The 20,882-nt window shown below is 38.0% G+C and overlaps 1 protein-coding gene across 1 annotated transcript in view; it reads left to right on the top strand.

Moving 5' to 3' along the window:
• The first annotated feature begins 231 nt into the window (after positions 1 to 231).
• pcsk2 (proprotein convertase subtilisin/kexin type 2) overlaps positions 232 to 20,882 on the top strand; it is a 70,029-nt gene continuing 49,378 nt past the window's right edge. The window contains exons 1-4 of the mRNA XM_056471619.1: positions 232 to 677; positions 4,111 to 4,218; positions 19,804 to 19,917; positions 20,212 to 20,320. Of these exons, the coding sequence (XP_056327594.1) occupies positions 315 to 677; positions 4,111 to 4,218; positions 19,804 to 19,917; positions 20,212 to 20,320 (694 nt within the window). The 5' untranslated portion in view covers positions 232 to 314. The remainder of the gene's footprint in view (positions 678 to 4,110; positions 4,219 to 19,803; positions 19,918 to 20,211; positions 20,321 to 20,882) is intronic.

The raw sequence follows: 20,882 nt of genomic DNA, 5'->3' as shown, positions 1-20,882 counted from the left end.
GTGCTTTTATTCCAGCCAAAATAAAACAAACAAGATTTTCTCTAGAGGAAAAAATATTATCAGAAATGCTTTGAAAATGTCCTTGCTTCGTTAATAAATATATCACAGAGGTAAATTTGCCCTTAACTGTATATGTAATATTAAGATTAAATCCTTCCACTGTTTTCATGAGTGTAACTGATCAGCATCGGATGGAGGAATTCTCCAGGGTGCTGAAAGTAGCCCCACTTCTTCATGCACACCACCGAGGGAGGGAGACCGCCGATCAGCCACACCCGCTCCCGCTTATTGGGCATCTTCCCACGGAACGTCACATGCAAAAGAGCCACACGTTTATGCCGATGAATTATAGATTAAAGCGAGGCTGGAGATGCAGATTGTGTCTCACACACGGCCAGGGCATCGTATCGACGGGATGCGCTCACTGGAGCCCCGCTGAAGCTCTCCCGCGCCCGCATTCAGCCGCCGCCACACCGACTCTCACGATGCGCCGGTTCCGCGGAGATCACCGGACGGCTCCTGCGCTGTTTCTGGCTCTGATCGGTGCGTTAATGCTGTTCGCTGCAGCCGAAGACGAGCTCTTCATTACCGGGCATTTTCTGGTCCAGATGCAGGAAGCGGCGACTGAAGATGCCCAGAAACTCGCGCTGGAGCACGGCTTCGAGAGTGCGAGAAAGGCAAGTGGATTTCAAAACACACACACATAGAGATGCATGATTTATTATTATGCAATCGTATATATATATATATATATATATATATGTATGTATGTATGTATATATGTATGTTTATTTTGTTATTTATCCCAAGGTTGGGTTAAAACAACCCAGCGTTTTTTAAATGTATATAAAATATATTGAGTACAAATTGTTCTTGTTTACGAACAGAAAAACACACAACTAAAATTAAATGAAATGCCTACAAAAATATAAATTAACAATTGGTTTGATCATTAAATAATGTTAGTCAGTTTATTATTATTATTATTACTATTATTATTATTATTATTATTATTATTATTATTATTATTTAATCACTTGGCTTTCCTACAAAAATCCTTAAGGAATACATGCTTCCTTCTAGAACAGCTAATCAATCCTAAAGGGATAAATTAAGATATAATCCTTCTGAATTAATGATTGAAATAACATTTTATTTAGTAAGATTTTATTTAATACTTCAAAGGCTGAAAGCCTGAAAAATATAAACGTGAATATGAACAAAAACAAACATTGAACTAAATTTGAACTTATCAGTTTAATAATAATAATAATAATAATAATAATAATAATAATAATAATAAAACTTAAACTATTGGTTGGTATCGTCCAATTTGGTTGAAATTACTAAACATTTTTTATAACGCAATAATATAATATTAATAATAATAAACATGATCAAAAATAAAAAATGTTTATTTCAGTAGGTTTTTTATTACATTCTTCAAAGGCTTTATTTGAGAAGGATTCTCCTGTTCTCTCAAATATACTGGGTTATTTAAACACAGCTAAATATGGACAAAAACAACCACTGTTATAATTTATTGAATTAAATTCACAGCCACAATTTAACCCAGTGCTTAGGTTCGTTAATATTCTACCCAAATATAGATTGAAATAACCCAGCATTTTTAGAGTAATGAATTCAGTAGGAATTCTGATCAATGATGTTTTGATTAGTGTGGATCTATAGGAGATTTAGGATCTAAAAAGCTTTTATTTGCATGCAGTTTCTGTGTACATGTTATTTTTGATGCCAATATTATTCTTTTGAATTGCATAAGTGTTATCAGGAGGTAAAACAACGAAAAAAACCCCCCAGAGAATTACTGTAGTGTATAAAGTAAACGTGTCTTTCATCCGCCATGCTAGTGTTTACTTATTGGGTCTCCATAAAGAGGCGTTTATCACAGAACAGAGGACTTGATTAGCCTGACAAATCAGCCTTGTCAAATGTCAAAACAGCTCGAGCCGCACACCAACAACACCTCACACTCCTCATTACCATGCGCATGCATTATTGACTTTGGCATGTTTCTGCATCTGAGGGACATTTTGTACTGCTCATTAATGCACTGTGCGTCTGAGGTGATATATATGTAGTCGAAGTCAAAATTATAAGCTTTAATTCCCTAATTTCTGTTTAAAAGAGAGACTGTTTTTTTCCAACACATTTCTAAACATAATAATAACTGATAACTGATTTATTTTGTCTTTGCCATGATGACAGCACATAATATTTGACTAGATAATCTAGTATTCAGCTTAAAATGACATTTAAAGCCGTAATTAGGGGAGAGTTAGGGTAATTAGGCAAGTCGTTATATAACAGTGGTTTGTTCTGGAGACAATCCTAAACTAATATTGCTGAAGGGGGCTAATAATATTGACCTTAAAATGGCTTTAAAACAATTAAAAACTGCTTATATTATAGCTGAAATAAAAACACTGTGAGAAATTCCTGAATCTGAATATTTGAAAAAGGAGGGTGAACAGTTTTGTCTTCAAATGTGTACGCTGAGTTATGTAATTCTGCCATCTTGATGAGGAGGATGCAGTTTGATAAGCAGTGTTTGGTCTCTGAGGTTATAAATTTCTGTAATAAGTCAGAGGATGGGCATCACGGTGGTGCAGTGGGTAGCACAATTGCCTAACAGCAAGAAGGACGCTGGTTCGAGCCTCGACTGGGTTAGTTGGCATTTCTGTGTGGAGTTTGCATGTTTGTGTTGGTTTCCTCCGGGTGCTCCGATTTCCCCCACAGTCCAAACACATGCGGTACATGTGAATTGGGTTAGCTAAATTGTCTGTAGTGGATGTCTGTGAAAAAGTGTGTATGGATGTTTCTCAGTACTGGGTTGCAGCTGGAAGGGCATCCGCTGCGTAAAACATATGCTGGAATAGTTGGCGGTTCATTCCGCTGTGGTGACCCCTGTTTAATAAAGGGACTAAGCCGGAAAGAAAATGAATGAATGTATGATTCAATCAAATGATTTAACTCTGATGTCTTTGATCAGAAGTTTACAATCCGTGCATCTCATTTACTCTGCAGTCCTGATGAAATAATACTGTCCTCCTGATGGAGATAATGGTGATGGAATAAACTAAACTAAATATCTCTAAAAAAAAAAAGCTGGGTTATTGAAATGCTGGGTTATTCAAACACAACATGGGTAAATTATGCACTGTAAAAATGACACTTTGAACCAACTTCACTGTAATTTATTACAGTATGAATTAACTTATTTACATTTACATTAACATTTAATTTAATATTAATTGAAAATGTTTATTGTGGCCAAGAAAAAAACTACATTGGCACAAAGTAAAAATAAGCTTTAATATATATTTTTGGGGTGGCACGGTGGCTCAGTGGTTAGCACTGTGGCCTCACAGCAAGAAGATCGCTGGTTCAAGTCCCATCAGGGTCAGATGGCGTCAATTTTTACAATTAAATGTAAAGAAATACTTTACACTGACGGCTTAGTCCCTGTTTAAAGGTCCCCACAGCAGAATGAACCGCCAACTATTCCTATGTTTTACACAGCGGATGCCCGTCCAGCTGCAACCCATCATTGGGATGAACACCCATACACTCTCATTCACACACTACGGCCAGTCTAGTTGATCAGTTCCCCTATAGCGCATGTGTTTGGACTGTGGGGGAAACCGGAGCACCCAGAGGAAACACACACCAACACGGGGAGAACATGCAAACTCCACACAGAAACACCAACTGACGCAGCAGGAACTCGAACCAGTGACCTTCTTGCTGTGAGGCGACAGCACTACCCACTGTGCTATGGCACCGCCCAAATGTTGGGTTAATTTTTACAATTAAATTTAAATGACACTTTTTAACCCAGTGGTTTTCATATGTGTCACAGAATAATAACATGACAATATTTACATGTTTATGCTAATAACAGAACTAATATGATTGAATGTTGATGAATAGATAGAGCAGGATTATAAATGGATGTATAACCACACACACACACACACACACACACACACTTGGGCATCAATAATCAATACTTGGGCATAAAAAAGCGCATCTATGTGTTCATTCCTCCTTGCAGTCGTCCTAACAGAGCGGTGTGTTAATTTTCAGCTTCCATTTGGCGAGGATCTTTTTCATTTCTACCCACTGGAAATCGCTAAAACCAGGAGGAAACGCAGCCTCCACCAGCAACACCACCGCCTGGCATCAGACCACCGGGTAAGTCCAGAAACCTGTGCTTGTTCTCATAAAAACTGCCCCGTCAATGGTAAATAATGGCAAATCTGGTGCCCTTGGCATTGATTGACATGCTATACTACCACATACTGACGTGTTAGTCATCTGCTGTGGTGAAAAACCCATGTGTCATCTGTAGTGTATATGGTCCCTCCCAGATGCCTCAGAGCCCAGAGGAGTCTATAGTGCTTCTGGACACTGTTAACATAGGGCTTTCTTTCGGCACAGTACAGTTTTCACTGGCGTTTGTGGATGTAAATACGTATTGTGATACTTGACAAAGGTTTACCCCAGTATTCCTGAGCCCATGTGGCGATATGACTTCTAGATGAATGAGGATTCTTGATGCAGCGCTGCTTGAGGGATCGGAGATCACGGTTGTTCAGCTTAGGCTTGCGCTCTTGACCTTTACACACTGAAATTCCTCCAGATTCCCTGAATCATTTAATGATGTTCTGCACTGTTGAAGCTGAAATATCCAAATGTCCTCCTCTCTTCCTTTGAGGAACATTGTGTTTAAACATTTCAATCATTTTCTCATGTATTTATTCTCAAACTGGCCATCCTCGGCCCATCTTTGCTCCTAAAGGACTAGACCTTTCTTGATGCTGCTTTTATACCAAATCATACTTACAATCAAACCTGTTGACATCACCTGCTTCACATCATTATTTAGCCAGTTTACCAGATTACTCACACCTTTTTTTTAATATGTTGTAAGAACCAAAACTGGAATATGTGTTTATTAAAAACAACAACAATAAAAATCATGAGGAACACATTTAATAATGCTTTAGTCAAAGTAAGTTTAGAATCACCACTTTCTTTTTTTTATTTGCGTTTTCCATACTGTCTCAACCTTTCCTGATCTGTGATTGTACAAAGTGTGTAAACCTGTTGCTGTTAAAGCCATTAGTTTACTTACAAAAGTGTGTGACCCCATTGTGAAACGAATGTGGTAGATTATCATTCATCCGTCCACCAGAGGGAGCTCTCTCCTGAATACTGACTGGGTACTTCCTTGGTGGTACTTCCTGGTAGCCACCATATATAAGCACACTGTTTATGTCTGCTCTTTGCGAAGTATTGCCAGTTTCACTGCCTTACCAAGCGGTTTCCTAGTGTTGTGTTTGCCATTGTGTTATGACCTTTTTGCCTGCCTTTTGACTACTGCTTTTTGGATTTTGGACTCTGCCTTGTTTGCCTTTTTCGGACTGCCTCTTTGTTTGCTTGACTTAGCCTGGTTAGGATTACGATTTTGCCTTTGTTTGATATTTGCTGTATACTTAATAAACCTTAATAAACCTCCAGGGTTTGGATTCAATTTCTCGAGATCTACCTGAGCTCAAACTTCCATCTCGCCCTGCAAACGGGAGGGAGCCCCGTGCTCGAGGATCTCATGAGCTCAGTGCTCTCTCCCGGGACAGCACGCCAAACTAACTTATTACCAATCATCAGATGAGTGTGAACTCTTGAATGCCTTTTTGGAAGCTTCAAAATAAAAGCCACTGTACAACACCATTATTCAGTGTGAAGAGCAAGGATAAGATGTAAAAATATTCAGATTGTGTCCGTCTGACAGAAAAAAGACACAGAGGATAGCTCAAGAGGATGGAGTATTTCATTTTTTGGGTGAACTATATCTTTTTTTGGAGCAGGGTCACATATTATTGAAAATGTTGCACCTCTGAGCTTGTCACAGTCATGTTCTCTGTCTGTATTTGAGGGTACTTTCTCAAACATATTTCCGCTCTAAATGAGCCATGCATAGATTTTCAAGTCCTGTAATGGGGAATATTTCAGCCTGTGAGACGTAAGCCTGTAATCAGCCTCCATGATCCTGTGAGACTGCACAGCAGCGATTTACACTCATGAGAAGATCTGTTCAGTTTCTGCACTTTTAATAACTAATCAGCTATTAATGTTGAGTTGTGGCTTGAAGAGCTGAATTATTTATTAGTCTGGAAGCTCTGGAAGGTGTGTTAACACAGATGCTTTCGGTTCAGTTGTTGTTTCTGACAGATTCCCTGGCTTGCACATGAACTGATTTCAACTCAGTTCACGCAAACATGTCGTTTTACCACATAAAATAAATGAAGAAGATAAATAAAAGTTGGCTAAAATGCTGCCTCATGTGTTGTATTAAGATACAAATTTGGTAAAATATTTGATATTTTTTGAAAGGTGTTTTAAGCAGAGATTTTACGGTTACATATTGCACTATATTGTGATTTACTGCAGAAAATAGTTTTTTAATAGTGTTTTAAGCACAGTTATGACTTACACATTGCAGAATACTGTAATTTATTGCAGAAAATAGTATTTATAAAGTGTTTTAAGCACAGTTATGACTTACACATTGCATTATATTGTTATTTATTGCAGAAAATAGTATTAATAAAGTGTTTTAAGCACAGTTTTGAGTTACACATTGCATAATATTGTGATTTATTGCTGAAAATAGTATTTATAAAGTGTTTTAAGCACAGTTATGAGTTACACATTGCATAATATTGTGATTTATTGCTGAAAATAGTATTTATAAAGTGTTTTAAGCACAGTTTTGAGTTACACATTGCAGAATATTGTCATTTATTGCAGAAAATAGTATTTATAAAGTGTTTTAAGCACAGTTTTGAGTTACACATTGCATAATATTGTAGTTTATTGCAGAAAATAGTATTTATAAAGTGTTTTAAGCACAGTTATGAGTTACACATTGCATAATATTGTGATTTATTGCTGAAAATAGTATTTATAAAGTGTTTTAAGCACAGTTATGACTTACACATTGCAGAATACTGTAATTTATTGCAGAAAATAGAATTTATAAAGTGTTTTAAGCACAGTTTTGAGTTACACATTGCAGAATATTGTGATTTATTGCTGAAAATAGTATTCATAAAGTGTTTTAAGCACAGTTATGAGTAACACATTGCAGAATACTGTAATTTATTGCAGAAAATAGTATTTATAAAGTGTTTTAAGCACAGTTATGAGTAACACATTGCATTATATTGTGATTTATTGCAGAAAATGTTTCTAAACTAAAATAACTAGAACTTTTACAATTCACTTATGCTTTTTTGTACAGTTGTGTAATTGGACATATTTCAAATTCAAAAAGGAGTAAAAAGAGTCTATATAGGCTTGGCTGAATGGTTTTATCCATAAACAGGAATAAATGGGTCTAATGTCAATTTCTGCGCTATCCAGTTATTGCACAATTTGCTAAAATCAAGTTTGACCTTGCAGTTTTTCCCTTTCTGATTTAAAATAGATCACATTTGGAAGGAAAATCCCTCATACTAATATACTACCGCTTAAAACTAATAGCTTTGAAAGTATACGTGGATGATTCTAGGATCCACATTTTGTGTCTCCAAAATAAACCTTCTATTCATTCATTCATTCGTTCATTTTCCTTCGGCTTAGTCACTGTTTCAGAGTGGAATGACTATCACTATTCCACAGCAGAATGAACTGCCAACTATTCCAGCTAACGTTTTACACAGCGGTTGCCCTTCCAGCTGCAACCCAGCACTGGGAAACACCCACACACTCTCACATTCACACACACACATACACTACGGCCGATTTAGTTAATCAATTCCGCTATAGCACATGTGTTTGGACTGTGGGGGAAACCGGAGCACCTGGAGGAAACCCACGCCAACATGGGGAGAACATGCAAACTCCACACAGAAACACCAACTGACCCAGCAGGGACTCGAACCAGCAACCATCTTGCTGTGAGGCCACAGTGTTAACCACTGAGCCACTGTATTGCCCTGTTACTGTTTTAATAACGAGTAATAACAGAATCGTATGCTCCCTATCAAATTTAAGAATATTGTATTATTAAAATTGGATTCAGTCTACTATAAATTATACATTTGTCATATATCATAACAGTTTAAGTAATAAATAAGTGGAAAATGCATTAAATGTACCTGCAAATTAAGAATGAGTCACATATCTGTACTTTAATGATCAAAATCCCATCTTCTCATGTCTGTTTTCATCTATTGTATGAATGATATCTCTGGAAACTTCCATAATTAGAAACCTGATTCAATTAAAGTCTGTTCCAGTGACCGGGGAAATAAATTCAGAAATGACAGTGCTATCATATCCAGTTCATTCATCATCTTGACAAATGACACGCGACAAATGAACAGGCCGTGATGTGCTTTAGCTCAGTGGATCTCAGGTCATGGACTGCAGGGAAAAATCACTGCTAATGCATAAACTCACTGTAAAATCTGGCTGTTAAATAATAACAAGTGTCCATTTACACCTTTAGTTATGGCATGTTGTGTGTCCAACCAATCCTGACTGTATCATGCCCTCTTCAAACATTGATTAAAACTTCAGGGTAAAGATACATTATGGGATAGAATATCTGCCTCTAGTATTTCAGTTGTGAACCGCCAGCTTGTCCAGCATGTTTTATGCAGCGGATGCCCTTCCAGCTGCAACCCAACACTGGGAAACACCCAAACACTGTTGCATTCACACATACACTACGGCTAATTTAGCCTATTTTAATTCCCCTATAGCGCATGTATTTGGACTGTTGGGGAAACCGGAGCACCCGGAAAAAACCCACGCCAACACGGGTAGAAAATGCAAACTGCACACGGAAATGCCAACTGACCCAGCCCGGACTTGAACCAGCAACCTTCTTGCTGTGAGTCAATCGCGCTACCCACTGCGCCACCGTGAAATTGCTTTTAAAGCGATTAGTTGACTTTATTAAAGTGAGTTAACCCTTTGCTTTTAAAGCAATTAGTTGACATTACTTAAAGTGAGTAAACTCGTTGATTTTAAAGCGATTAGTTGACTTCACTTAATAACCTGAGTAAACCTGTTGATTTTAAAGCAATTAGTTGACTATAATAAAGTGAGTAAACCTGTTGCTTTAAAGCGATTAGTTTACTTTAAAAGCAAAGGGTTTACTCACTTTATTAAAGCGATTAGTTGACATTACTTAAAGTGAGTAAACTCGTTGATTTTAAAGCGATTAGTTGACTTTAATAAAGTAAGTAAACCTGTTGCTTTTAGAGCGATTAGTTGACTTAATAACGTAAGTAAACCTGTTGCTTTTTAAAGCGATTAGTTGACTTTACTTAATAACGTGAGTAAACCTGTTGATTTTAAAACGATTAGTCAACTTTTCTTAATAAAGTGAGTAAACCTGTTGCTTTTAAAGTGATTAGTTGACTTTACCTAATAACATGAGTAAACCTGTTGCTTTTAAAGTGATTAGTTGACTTTAATAAAGTGAGTAAACCTGTTGCTTTTAAAGTGATTAGTTGACTTTACCTAATAACATGAGTAAACCTGTTGCTTTTAAAGTGATTAGTTGACTTTAATAAAGTGAGTAAACCTGTTGCTTTTAAAGTGATTAGTTGACTTTACCTAATAACATGAGTAAACCTGTTGCTTTTAAAGTGATTAGTTGACTTTAATAAAGTGAGTAAACCTGTTGCTTTTAAAGTGATTAGTTGACTTTACCTAATAACATGAGTAAACCTGTTGCTTTTAAAGTGATTAGTTGACTTTAATAAAGTGAGTAAACCTGTTGCTTTTAAAGCAATTAGTTGACTTTACCTAATAACATGAGTAAACCTGTTGCTTTTAAAGCAATTAGTTGACTTTACCTAATAACATGAGTAAACCTGTTGCTTTTAAAGCGATTAGTTGACTTTACCTAATAACATGAGTAAACCTGTTGATTTTAAAGCGATTAGTTGAGTTTACTTAATAAAGTGAGTAAACCTGTTGCTTTTAATATGTATTAATTAGATTAGAAACCTTACCATTTCTTTGGAGTGCAGTGAGTGCACTATTCTATGCTTCTGAATGGCTGTATTTACATTTCTGTCATGTTTCATTTGGTGCAAACAGCTACGTTGCTTATTACTGGAAATTTCGTCACGTAGCATGTTGTTAGGACACGTGGTTACAATGTGACCTGCTCACCTAATGTTTACGCTCGTAATATTTATATTATTTGCTAATTAATAACCACCTCATGTGGAACTCTGAATCTGCGTCTCATTTCGGATTCTGCTACTGTCCACCGAAGGTCACGAAGGTCACGGACCGAAGGTCATTTTGGTCACGGATGCATGCTTTAAGAGTCTTCCAGACTGAATGAATGAAATATGCTGTTTTCCACCAAGGCAACCTGGGTGCTGAAATATAATTGGCTAAGCTGGCATTGGGCAGGCTAAAAGAACCAAAACAAAGACAGACGTTCCGGCACGTAACTCACATTATTAAAGCAGAATATCTGACTCCAGCATTGTTTTTCAGATAAACAAGAATGTTCACTTAGCATGTTTCTGAAGTATCTGCAAACATATCATGGTGTTTTTATACATTAGGTGAGTCAAAACTTACACACAGCACTTTTAAAAAGCATTGCATGCAGCTCATATTGCAACTGCATCCAGACCCCTCTCATGTGTTTTGCTAATGCATCCTCAATTGTAAGTTGCTTTGGACAAAAGCACCTGCTAAATTATTACATGTTTTGTAAAGCTTTGGTGCATTCATTTCAGTTTCCCCCTTTTTAAAAACACTCTTTAAATAAGAGAACAGTGGGTGTCCTTGACAACTTTCTAGTCCAAATTAAGGAAGATATTATGCAAACACACTTACTTTTGCTACCTTGGCAACTCTTGTGTTTTCTGCAGGGAATGCATTTGATTAATCAATTCAACTTGTATTATTCTCATTTGGAGGTTGCTGTGAATAAGACAGTGCTCTTAATAAACAAATGCAAATGATTAAACTGTATTTGCATGTGGAAGTCTGTCAGGATTGATGCACATTTGAAGCCACAGTGCCATTTTGAGGAGCAGCATTATCTGAGTCATGGTGAAGATAAAACAGGCTGTTCTCAACACAGTCCCATAGGAAACACTGCATGGGTTAATGGCGGCAGAGAGAGCTTACGTCTGAGTGTGTGAGCGCTACTTTCTCTCTCAACCAGGGCAAACCTATTCACATGTTTTTGGGAACAACAATAAAACCCATTGTAAAATTGGAAGATGAGAGGTAATGTGTCCTTCAAGATTGCCGAAATCATTCTGCAAATGATGTGAATCTTTACACAAAGCCATGAAGCCAATTTAAACCTTGTACCCGTCACTTTTCCTCCTTTCAGCTCAAACTCTTACAACTCAATTATCAGGTCCTTGAATGTAGAGCCTGCTAGAGCCGCTCTCTCCTGTCGGCTCCTGCAGAAAAAAGCACATGCTCTTTGCAGTGAATATGCTTTTCTACAATGACTACATCTATTTGGTTTTGTTTTAAAAGTGCATTGATTCAATCTGCTAAATTATCTGTCAGGGAGAACTCAGTGTGGGCTAATAAGAGGATGTAATTCGTCCATTCTGTTATTGTCCAAAGGTGACCCTCAGGGATCTGTCCTGGGCAACACAGGCTCATTCTTAAAATGTACTCCTGTATACATTTGTGGAGATCGCAAATTGTGTAGCCAGAGGTAAATATGGCGGCATTTCATCTTTAAATGAACACTATGAGGCGGTGTGATGCGTTTGTTTTTGCGCTACCAGCTGACCGCTTATCTCCATGTGGATGGCTTTTCCGCTGTTACCAGTTTGCCCAGTGGCTCGCCGTGTGTATGAGATGCAGAGCGGAGTTGGCTTTGACGATAGGGTTTGAGTCCGGTGATGAACAGTTCCAGAAAGCAGATGAGACAAAAACAAAAGGCAATAATAAAATAAACAAGTAAATTACAGGGTAAGAATGTGCTAAAATCTGGAAATGTGGTAAAAAGCAAGTAGCCATGAGGGCTTTTCTGTTTCTGGGTTTTGAAAACACTTGGTTGGGTTTAGGGAAGGGGGTGGGCGCTGGTCAATCGGTGCTATTTATAACACTATTGGTTGGGTTTAGGGAAAGGGGTGGGCGCTGGTCAATCGGTACTATTTATAACACCATTGGTTGGGTTTTGCTGGTCAATCGGTGCTATTTATAACACTATTGGTTAGGTTTAGGGAAAGGGGTGGGCGCTGGTCAATCTGTGCTATTTATAACACTATTGGTTGGGTTTAGGGAAAGGGGTGGGCGCTGGTCAATCGGTGCTATTTATAACACTATTGGTTGGGTTTTGCTGGTCAATCGGTGCTATTTATAACACTATTGGTTGGGTTTAGAGAAGGGGGTGGGCACTGGTCAATCGGTGCTATTTATAACACTATCGGTTGGGTTTAGGGAAAGGGGTGGGCGCTGGTCTATCGGTGCTATTTATAACACTATTGGTTGGGTTTAGGGAAAGGGGTGGGCGCTGGTCAATCGGTGCTATTTATAACACTATTGGTTGGGTTTTGCTGGTCAATCGGTGCTATTTAGAACACTATTGGTTGGGTTTAGAGAAGGGGGTGGGCACTGGTCAATCGGTGCTATTTATAACACTATCGGTTGGGTTTAGGGAAAGGGGTGGGCACTGGTCAATCGGTGCTATTTATAACACTATTGGTTGGGTTTAGGGAAAGGGGTGGGCGCTGGTCTATCGGTGCTATTTAGAACACTATTGGTTGGGTTTAGAGAAGGGGGTGGGCGCTGGTTAATCGGTGCTATTTATAACACTATCGGTTGGGTTTAGGGAAGGGGGTGGGTGGGGTTATCGGTCGGTTGGTCAGTCAGTCAGTCGACAGCAGCCTGTGGTGGATTTACATGAGAACAGCAGTTGCGAAATGACACTAGCGAAAGAAATTTGAGATCTGAAAAAGCGTACACGGTGGCCTCTGTTGGATAAACTGCAAAATCATGTACCTCCTGGGACATATTTGGCACCCTCCAGAAATGTATAGAGGGGTATGTCATCAGAATGAGCCTGGGTTGGTTCTGGCACCTTTGTATTTCTGTCTTGTATATAGTTTAATATGATTCTTCCCTTGTGTATAGTTCAATATGTTAAATTATCTTTTAGCGAGAATGTAGTGTGTGCTAATAAGAGACTGCACTTCATTCATTCTGTAATTCTGTAAAGGGGGTCACCCTGGGATCTGTCCTTGGACCTTTATTTATTTTCCTTGTATATAATTCAATGGTAATTTCAGGAAGAACACAATATTTGCTTATAAGAGACTGTACTGTACTTAATTATGTCACTTTCCAAAGGTGCCCTATTGGATCTGTCCAACCCAGGCTCATTATGGATACGTACCGCTGTATATATTTCTGGCGAGCCTGAACTACGTCCCAGGAGATACTTTTTTTTTGCAGTTTTTGTTTTCATGAATCCACCAGAGGCCGCTGTTGACTGACAGAGTGATTGACTGACTGATCGACTGACTGACCCACCCTCCTCCTTCCCTAAACCCAACCGATTTTCAAAAGCAATCCAGAAAAAGAAAAGCTCTCGCAGCCGCCTGATTTTTACCATGTTTTCAGATCTTACCACGTTCTCGTCCTGTTATTTACTTGTTTATTTTATTTTTGCTTTTTGTTTTTGTCTTATCTGCTTTCTTGAACCATTCTTCACTAGACTCAATTTATTTTCCTTCAGTATTTGTTGTGGCATGGTGGCTCAGTGGTCAGCACTTTTCACTCACAGCAAGAAGGTCGCTAGTTCGAATCCCACCTGGGTCAGTTGGCATTTCTGTGTGGAGTTTGCATGTTCTCCCCGTGTTGGCGTGGGTTTCCTCCAGGTGCTCCGGTTTCCCCCACAGTCCAAACACTATAGGTAAACATATGCTGAATAAGTTGGTGGTTCATTCTGCAGTGGCAACCTCTGAAATAGAGACTAAGCTAAAGGAAAATGAATGAATGAAAATGTCTACTTTATGAATTCATTTATTTTTTGGTCCAGACTATAGTCTGTATTGATTTTGTTGTCTGCATTATTACTTAATATCATCTGTATTGAGCTATTACGGACATTAAGCATAACCTCAGCTCATTTCAGTCTGTGATGCATTAGAAATAACCCCATAACCTCATTCTGAGTAATTTGCTGGCCTCTTTTGCTTTAGGTGTCTTAACATGGCCTTTAACTGCACTCATCAGATGTGTGACGTGTGTAGTTTTACTGTATTGATGTGAATTTACTGTCACTGTGAATCGATGCGGTCAAAGATCTCTGACCTCACATAATCTCCAGCAGCAAGGACTTTATTCTCCTTCATCTGCACATATTTATTAATATCCCCCACAGAGAGCTTCGTACTTTCCATGCTTAATGTTTTTGTTTTGGAAATGGTGTTTTAATGGATGCAATAGTCTGTAGTAATTTCAATAATTTGCCACATATTGTGCCGAATGAACAGATTTAATCAGGTTTTCTTAAAAAAAATGTTGCATTAGTTACAAGTAAACATAAGTAAAATAATGTTTTAGATAAAGTAAAATTTTAGATGCAAAATGTAAACTAAGCTTATATTAGGGGTTTGTGGTAGATGCAGTATTACTTTAGGTATTCTAGGTTTTAATTAATTAATAGACTTTTTGGTTGCATGTAATATGAATGTTATTTATTAATTTCTTTATTAATCTGGGGTAGCCACAGCGGAATGAACCACCAACGTATCCAGCATATGTTTTACACAGCGGATGCCCTTCCAGCTGCAACCCATCACTGGGAAACATCCATACTCATTTACATTCATATACGGACAATTCAGCTAATTCACCTATAGCACATGTTTTTGGACTGTGGGGGATACCGGAGCACCCAGAGGAAACCCACGCGAACACTGGGAGATCATGCAAACTCCACACAGTGATGCCAACTGACCCAGCCGGGGCTCGAATCAGCAACCTTCTTGCTGTATAGGCGATTGTGCTTCCCACTGTGCCATCGTGCTGCCCCTAATGTTATTTAATGTTAATTTAAATAAATTGTCTTTTTTGTTATTTTACAATGTGTATATAATGTAGTCTTATTAATGCTTACAGTACCGGTCAAAAGTTTAATAAATTTATTATTATTATTATTATTATTATTATTATTATTATTATTATTGGTAATAGAAATAAAAGCAATAATGACTGGAGAAATAATTTCATTTGAAACTACATATAATCAGAAAGTAGTTATTTAAAATTTTTATAAATATTTAACCTTTTTTTTCACATTCAATAAATATTGCCCTGATGAGCAGAACTATTTTGTTTAAAAAAAAAATCAAAAATCAAAACAAAAGAAAATGTAAAAAACGAAACAATGTAAAAAACATGAAAACTATACAAAGTGTAAAATATGTAAAAACTAAATGTAAAAAACTAAAAGCAAAATGCAAAAAACAAAACAAAACGTAAAAACAAAAGCGTAAAAATACAAACAAAACGTGGAAAACATTAAAAAAAAAAACAAAACGTAAAAAAACTTTAAAAGCATAAAAAACAAAGCAAAACGTAAAAAACAAAGTGAAGTTTATTAATAAACTAATTTCGAGAGGAGCATGTGCTTATGATTGTGGTCCTCATTAGCTAACGCACCAATCAATCAGACAATTCCTAAATCACCATAAATAACCAGAGTATCTTACCTTGCCATCTTCGTCTTGAAGAATCCCCCCCTCCACCCATACTCCTCCCATTTCCTTGTCAGGGTAGCACAGAGGCCTAATAGTTAGCATCATTGCCTCAAAGCAAGAATGTCACTGGCTCAGATCTTACCTGGCCGAGTCGGCATTTCTGTGTGGAGTTTGCATTCTCTCCCCGTGTTTGCGTGGGTTTTCCCCGGGCTCTCCGGTTTCCTCCCACAGACCAAAAACATGTAACGCAAGTAAATTGACAAAACTAAATTGACATTATAGACAAGTGTTGAATCCAGTATTCACTCTATAGCATTCATAATCTACATCTACCACTATCAAGCAGGGGAGTTCTCGAGACATACCTGAACACGGACTCCCCTCTCGCCCTGCATTTAAAAAAAACGTAAAAAAAACAAATAGTAAAAAACAAAAAAACTTTAAAAACGTAAAAAAAAAAAAACAAAACAAAACATAAAAACCAAAATGAAATGTAAAAAACTAATTGTAAAAAAATAGAAATAAAAAGCGTAAAAAAAAACGTAAAACACGTAAAACAAAAACAAATTGTAAAAAACAAAAAAACTTTAAAAACGTAAAAAAAACAAAATAAAACATAAAACCCCAAATGAAACGTCAAAAAACGAATTGTAAAAAACTAGAAATAAAAAGCGTAAAAAATAAACGTAAAACACGGAAAACAAAAACAAAACTAACATAAAAATCTAAAAACAAACCCTAAAAAAACAAAACAAAACTGCAACGCAGGCCTTAAACATTAATAAATACATTTAAATAATAATAAAAATACATAACAATGGAATCAGTTTTCCCAATGAATTTAACTAAAGGGTGACACTAAAGCATAACACATTAAACTAATAATGGGAACAATTCCCTTGGCCACAATATAACTTGATTTTTCAGTAAATATACATTCGTTTCATTTAACTTATCTAATTTCAGTTATTATTACTATACTATACTATACTATACTATACTATACTATACTATATTTCCTATTACTATATATTGTATGTATTTTGGCACAGCTGGAATTTTGAGTTGTCCAATCAGAATGCAGGACTAGGACATCTTTCTTACAGTATTGCTGCTCATGAAAAGGAATCAAACCTCATATTTTGAGTTTTACAATGTTCTCTAATCGTTTTGTCTTTATGCTGGGCTATACGGCCAAGATTAAAGTGTAAATGAAGAATGAAAAGGCTGTGAAGATGAAGCTGCTCATTTTGATGCTGCAGGGGTGTTTTCAGGAGATTGATCAAAGCGCTCTGTGAACGCCAGTGCAGACTTTGATCTGCTTTTGTCTTTATTTCGGGCTAGCGAGAGCACATGCTAATGTGAGAGTGTAATTGGGCTTGTCTTTGTGTGTGTGAGGCTCGGCTGACGTCATGTTTATAGTGATGGGCTTCAGGGGTTTCTGCTGCTGCTGAGGTCAAGGGTCACGCTATGAAGCTGGTTTAAAGGACAACGATTCAGGCATGAATAATCCTGCACTTTCAAACTGTGTGTGTGTGTCTACTCTGGTGATGATACTAGTGTTTACTGATGCTAACCCTAATTCTAACCTTAACTGTGCCGTCTACTAACACTCTAAGGAGAACTATTAGGAAATGCAACTTAAAATCAACATGATTTGCTAAGGGGACATCAAAATGAAGTGATAAGGTTGCTGGTTCGAGTCCCGGCTGGGTCAGTTGGCATTTCTGTGTGGGGTTGCATGTTCTCCCTGTGTTAGCCTGGGTTTGATTAACTAAATTGGCTGTAGTGTATGAGTGTGTGTGAATGAGTGTATATGGGTGTTTCCCAGTACTGGGTTGCGGCTGGAAGGGCGTCCGCTGTGTAAAACATATGCTGGATAAGTTGGTGGTTCATTCTGCTGTGGCGACCCATCATGAATAAAGGGACTAAGCTGAAGGAAAATGAATGAATGAATGTAGCTTATACAAAGGTGTCCCCCAGGGATGTGTCCTGAATTGCGGGAGTTTTCCGGAAGACAGAACAATATGGGAGGAGGGCGGGAGATGGGTCTGAAATACGGGAGACTCCCGGGAAAAACGGGAGTGTTGGCAGGTATGATCTATCCTGGGACCTCTTTAATTTTCTTTATGTACATAAATAATCATCAATCTATTTCCTGTGTTTCTGTCATCTGCCATCCTGCAAATAAACTGTTAATATTATTACCATCATCGATCGAGTCCTTCAGTGCTCTTTCCACTGAATATTGCTTTGCACAATGACTCAATCTAAAAAAAATAAAAATAGTTTGTTTAAAGGTCCCACATATGCATTGATTATATTTCAGGGAAACAGTGTGCACTATTAAGGGACTGTTCTTCCTCTGTTCTGTCACTATACAAAGGTGTCCCCCAGGGATGTGTCCTGAGACCTCTTTCCTTGTGTGTATAATTAATCTCCACAGAGATCCAGTCATGAATAATCCTGCACTTTTAAACTCTGTGAATGCTGTGCTGTGTGTGTCCACTGATAACACTGATCAGCAGTGGATGGTGTGTTTTACAGTGGTGTTCAGTGATGAGATACCAGTGTAGTTTTTATCAACCGTTTCAATTAGTTTTATTCATTATTCCTTGGCATCCAGCTGAAGTGAAGCTTTTTTTGGATACACTTTACTTTTATTTTACCTTATTATTATGTTTAGAAATGTGTTGAAAAACATCTCTCCGTTAAACAGAAATTGAGGGAAAAAAAGTATACAGGGAGGCTAATAATTCTGACTTCAGCTGTACATACTGTTCAACTTGACCCAAGTGTAGTTTACCTCCTAGTGTTCATTGCATTTTGTTTGCTTTGTAGAGTTAGTTGTCGTCATTATTTTGATTAATTAAAATAATAACAATTACTGACTCAAGAAGATACTAAATTAAACCTTATTTGTAAAATGCTATCATAGTGTTGCAATCACCAGTGAACTAATCCTTGCAGATCGCCGGAGAACTACACATCTGTCATTAAATTGGACCACAAATACTATCATGCACCTCACACACACCAGCCAACCACACCAATTCGATCCGCATTATCCAATTCTCAATGCACCAATCAGACGAGTCCTAAGCTACTACAAATACCCTGGGTTACGTACCACCGCTATCTTCGTTTTGAGGAATCCCCCCATCCACCCCTACTCCTCCTTCTTCCTAGATGGGTGACACAGTGGCCCAGTGCTTAGCACTGTTGCCTCACAGCAAGAACGTCTCTTGTTCCAGGCTTTACCAAACCAGCAGACATTTCTGTGCGGAGTTTGCATTTTCTCCCCGTGCTCACGTGGGTTTCCCCCGAGTTCCCCGGTTTCCTCCCACCATCCAAAAAACATGCAACATAAGTTAATTGACTAATCCAAACCGGCACTATAGACATGCTCCTAGTAAATGGTCATCTCTCAAGAGCAATCACTGGCTGTTCATCGGTTATTACAGCAGGGGAGCTCTCGAGATATACCTGAGCTCAAACTCCCCTCCCGCCTTGCAACAGGAGGGAGCCCCGGGCTCGAGGATCTTATGGGACAGCATGCCAAACAAGCTTATAATTAATCATCAGCTAAGTGTAAACTCTTGAAGTTACCGTTTGCTCCTGCTTGTGACCATTGCCTTCCTGAATACTCTTGTTAATAAAGTCGCTGCATCTGAATCCTCAACTCCATTGACAGAACTGTATTTGTTACAATTAGAGTATATTGTACCTTGCTGTGCTATGATTATACTCTACACTCAAAAATGTTTTGATGCTTGTTCAAACTACTTGTTTAAAATGAGCTGAAACAACACGATTATTGAGATTTCGTTGGGACAACTTAATTTTTTTATCTTCAATCCACTTATATATGTTAAATCTGTAAAGTTAACTTTAATCGATTTGTGTTGGGACAATATGAATGAATTGTGTGGAACCCAGCATTTTTACAGTGTATTTCATGCTCCCGGATTGCACATTACAGTATTTGTCAGCTGTCTCACAGTACAATCTAGTAAAATCCACTGAAAGATGTCTTTGCTTTGTATTTCAGGTGAAAAACGTGTTTCCCCAGGAAGGTTTTGGCCGTCAGAAGCGAGGCTACAGAGATCTCCCAAACACTGACGTCAACATGAGCGACCCGCTCTTCACCAAACAGTGGTATCTTGTAAGTAATTACTGTCTTCATTTACCCTGACCTTTAACACCGCCGCTGTTTGTTGTCGCCTGCTGATGACTTTAAACCATTTTCCTCATTGACTGTCAACATCAGCATCGCTGTGCCAAAATACAGTGATACTGTCGTGATTTCTCCAGGGCTTATCGTGACAGGAGAACGCTCTTTAATTTAGTTTGTCACTTATAAACACTGCACAGCAGGGTTTGGGTGAAGTGTAATATCTGCGTGACATTTATTTTCCACCTCCCGCATAACATCTAATTTTCTGTGCTGTTTGATTAGATAAACACAGGCCAGGCCGACGGGACCCCGGGGCTGGATCTGAATGTGGCCGAGGCCTGGAGTTTGGGTTTTACTGGGAAAGGAGTGACCATCGCCATTATGGATGATGGTACGGTATTTATTTATTTATTTTTCATCAAGAAACCTAAGAAACCAACCTTTAAGAAATATATACTGTACTTTGTTAAAGCTAAAAAAACGTTTACTACGAATTTTATGTAATTTTGCTCACATGGATAATTGAATATTAATCAGATGATGTCATTACACTGCTGTGCCATCAGCCAATCGTTGGATTGCTGATCATGACATCGAGGATCAATAGATCTGTCCTTCATAACACACGCAGAGATCTCAGATCAGCTCATTTAGACATTTTAATCTGATTCACGAACTTGTTTGAAGAACCAAATTAGCCGGAGGTCAGTTATCAAGATTAAAAGATCCAGGATCTGCCAAATCATCTGAGGTCATTTAAGCGAGGTATGAAGAACGGACCCCAGGATGCAGAACACAATGCGCTGTTAACAAAAAAACTGACTGCGAGGTCGTGAAAGGTGAACCATGTTATAGCGACGGACCACTGTCTAGTTTTGCTTTGGACACTCTCAGAAGTAAATAAATGTACAGAAGCTGTCACTGAGGGCAGTATCTTTTTAATGGGTGAACGT

The sequence above is a fragment of the Danio aesculapii genome, chromosome 13 (genome assembly GCF_903798145.1).
Source record: "Danio aesculapii chromosome 13, fDanAes4.1, whole genome shotgun sequence".
Classification (NCBI taxonomy): domain Eukaryota; kingdom Metazoa; phylum Chordata; class Actinopteri; order Cypriniformes; family Danionidae; genus Danio; species Danio aesculapii.
This window is presented reverse-complemented; position numbering and strand designations above follow the sequence as displayed.